Source organism: Rhincodon typus, chromosome 46 (assembly GCF_021869965.1).
Source record: "Rhincodon typus isolate 14 chromosome 46, sRhiTyp1.1, whole genome shotgun sequence".
Classification (NCBI taxonomy): Eukaryota; Metazoa; Chordata; class Chondrichthyes; order Orectolobiformes; family Rhincodontidae; genus Rhincodon; species Rhincodon typus.
Window position 1 is genome coordinate 9,428,192 of NC_063377.1, and position 825 is coordinate 9,429,016.

The 825-nt window shown below is 55.0% G+C and overlaps 2 protein-coding genes across 3 annotated transcripts in view; both read right to left on the reverse strand.

Annotated features, from left to right (window-relative positions):
• The window catches only part of LOC125487891 (28S ribosomal protein S29, mitochondrial-like), a 41,362-nt gene that overhangs the window by 10,688 nt on the left and 29,849 nt on the right, over positions 1-825 (reverse strand). The gene's annotated exons all lie outside the window — the stretch shown is intronic.
• The window catches only part of dap3 (death associated protein 3), a 9,686-nt gene that overhangs the window by 1,477 nt on the left and 7,384 nt on the right, over positions 1-825 (reverse strand). Inside the window, exon 7 of the mRNA XM_048620456.1 lies at positions 319-436. Within this exon, the coding sequence (XP_048476413.1) occupies positions 319-436 (118 nt within the window). The remainder of the gene's footprint in view (positions 1-318; positions 437-825) is intronic.

Consider the following 825-nt stretch of genomic DNA (forward strand, 5'->3'; position numbering starts at 1 on the left):
AGAATGGGGGACTGGCTCCCACGGGGAGCAGTGAGAATGGGGGACTGGCTCCCATGGGGAGCAGACAGAATGGGGGCCTTGCTCCCACGGTAAGCAGTGAGAATGGGGCACTGGCTCCCAAGGGGAGCAGTGAGAATGGGGGACTGGCTCCCACAGGGCCTGGTCCAGAGTAGGCCCAGCCCCCAGAGTAGGCCCAGCCCAGAAAAACCCGAGGGGAACTGCAGAGATCCAGCAGGTAGCTGGGCCCTCCACTGGAGATGGAAAAGGCTGCCCTGGTACCACACCACTGGCATAGTCACATTGACTGCAGGTCCTTACCATTCTCGTGCTGAATCCACTTGCGGTCAATGTAATATTGATAGCAACTCTCAAACTCCTTCTGACTGTAGTTCTTCACTTCAACTGGGACAAAGGGATCCATAGCATCAAAACCTTCCTGTGGTGTTGGCATACACAAACAGAGATCACATTAAAACGGGACACAGCATGTCAATCTCCATCCCACATTTCAATGCTTCCAGAAGGCAGGTAATAACAGCACAAAAACAATCAACCACAAATCCAGTACAGCCGGTATGACACACTCACAGACCTGTCCCCCACCGGTACTGTCCCCCAGTGTTATACAGCGACGGTACTGTCCCCACCGGTACTGTCCCCCAGTGTTATACAGCGACGGTACTGTGCCCCGGTGTTATACAGCGATGGTACTGTCCCCCAGTGTTATACAGCGACGGTACTGTGCCCCGGTGTTATACAGCGACGGTACTGTCCCCACCGGTACTGTCCCCCAGTGTTATACAGCGACGGTACTGTGCCCCGGTG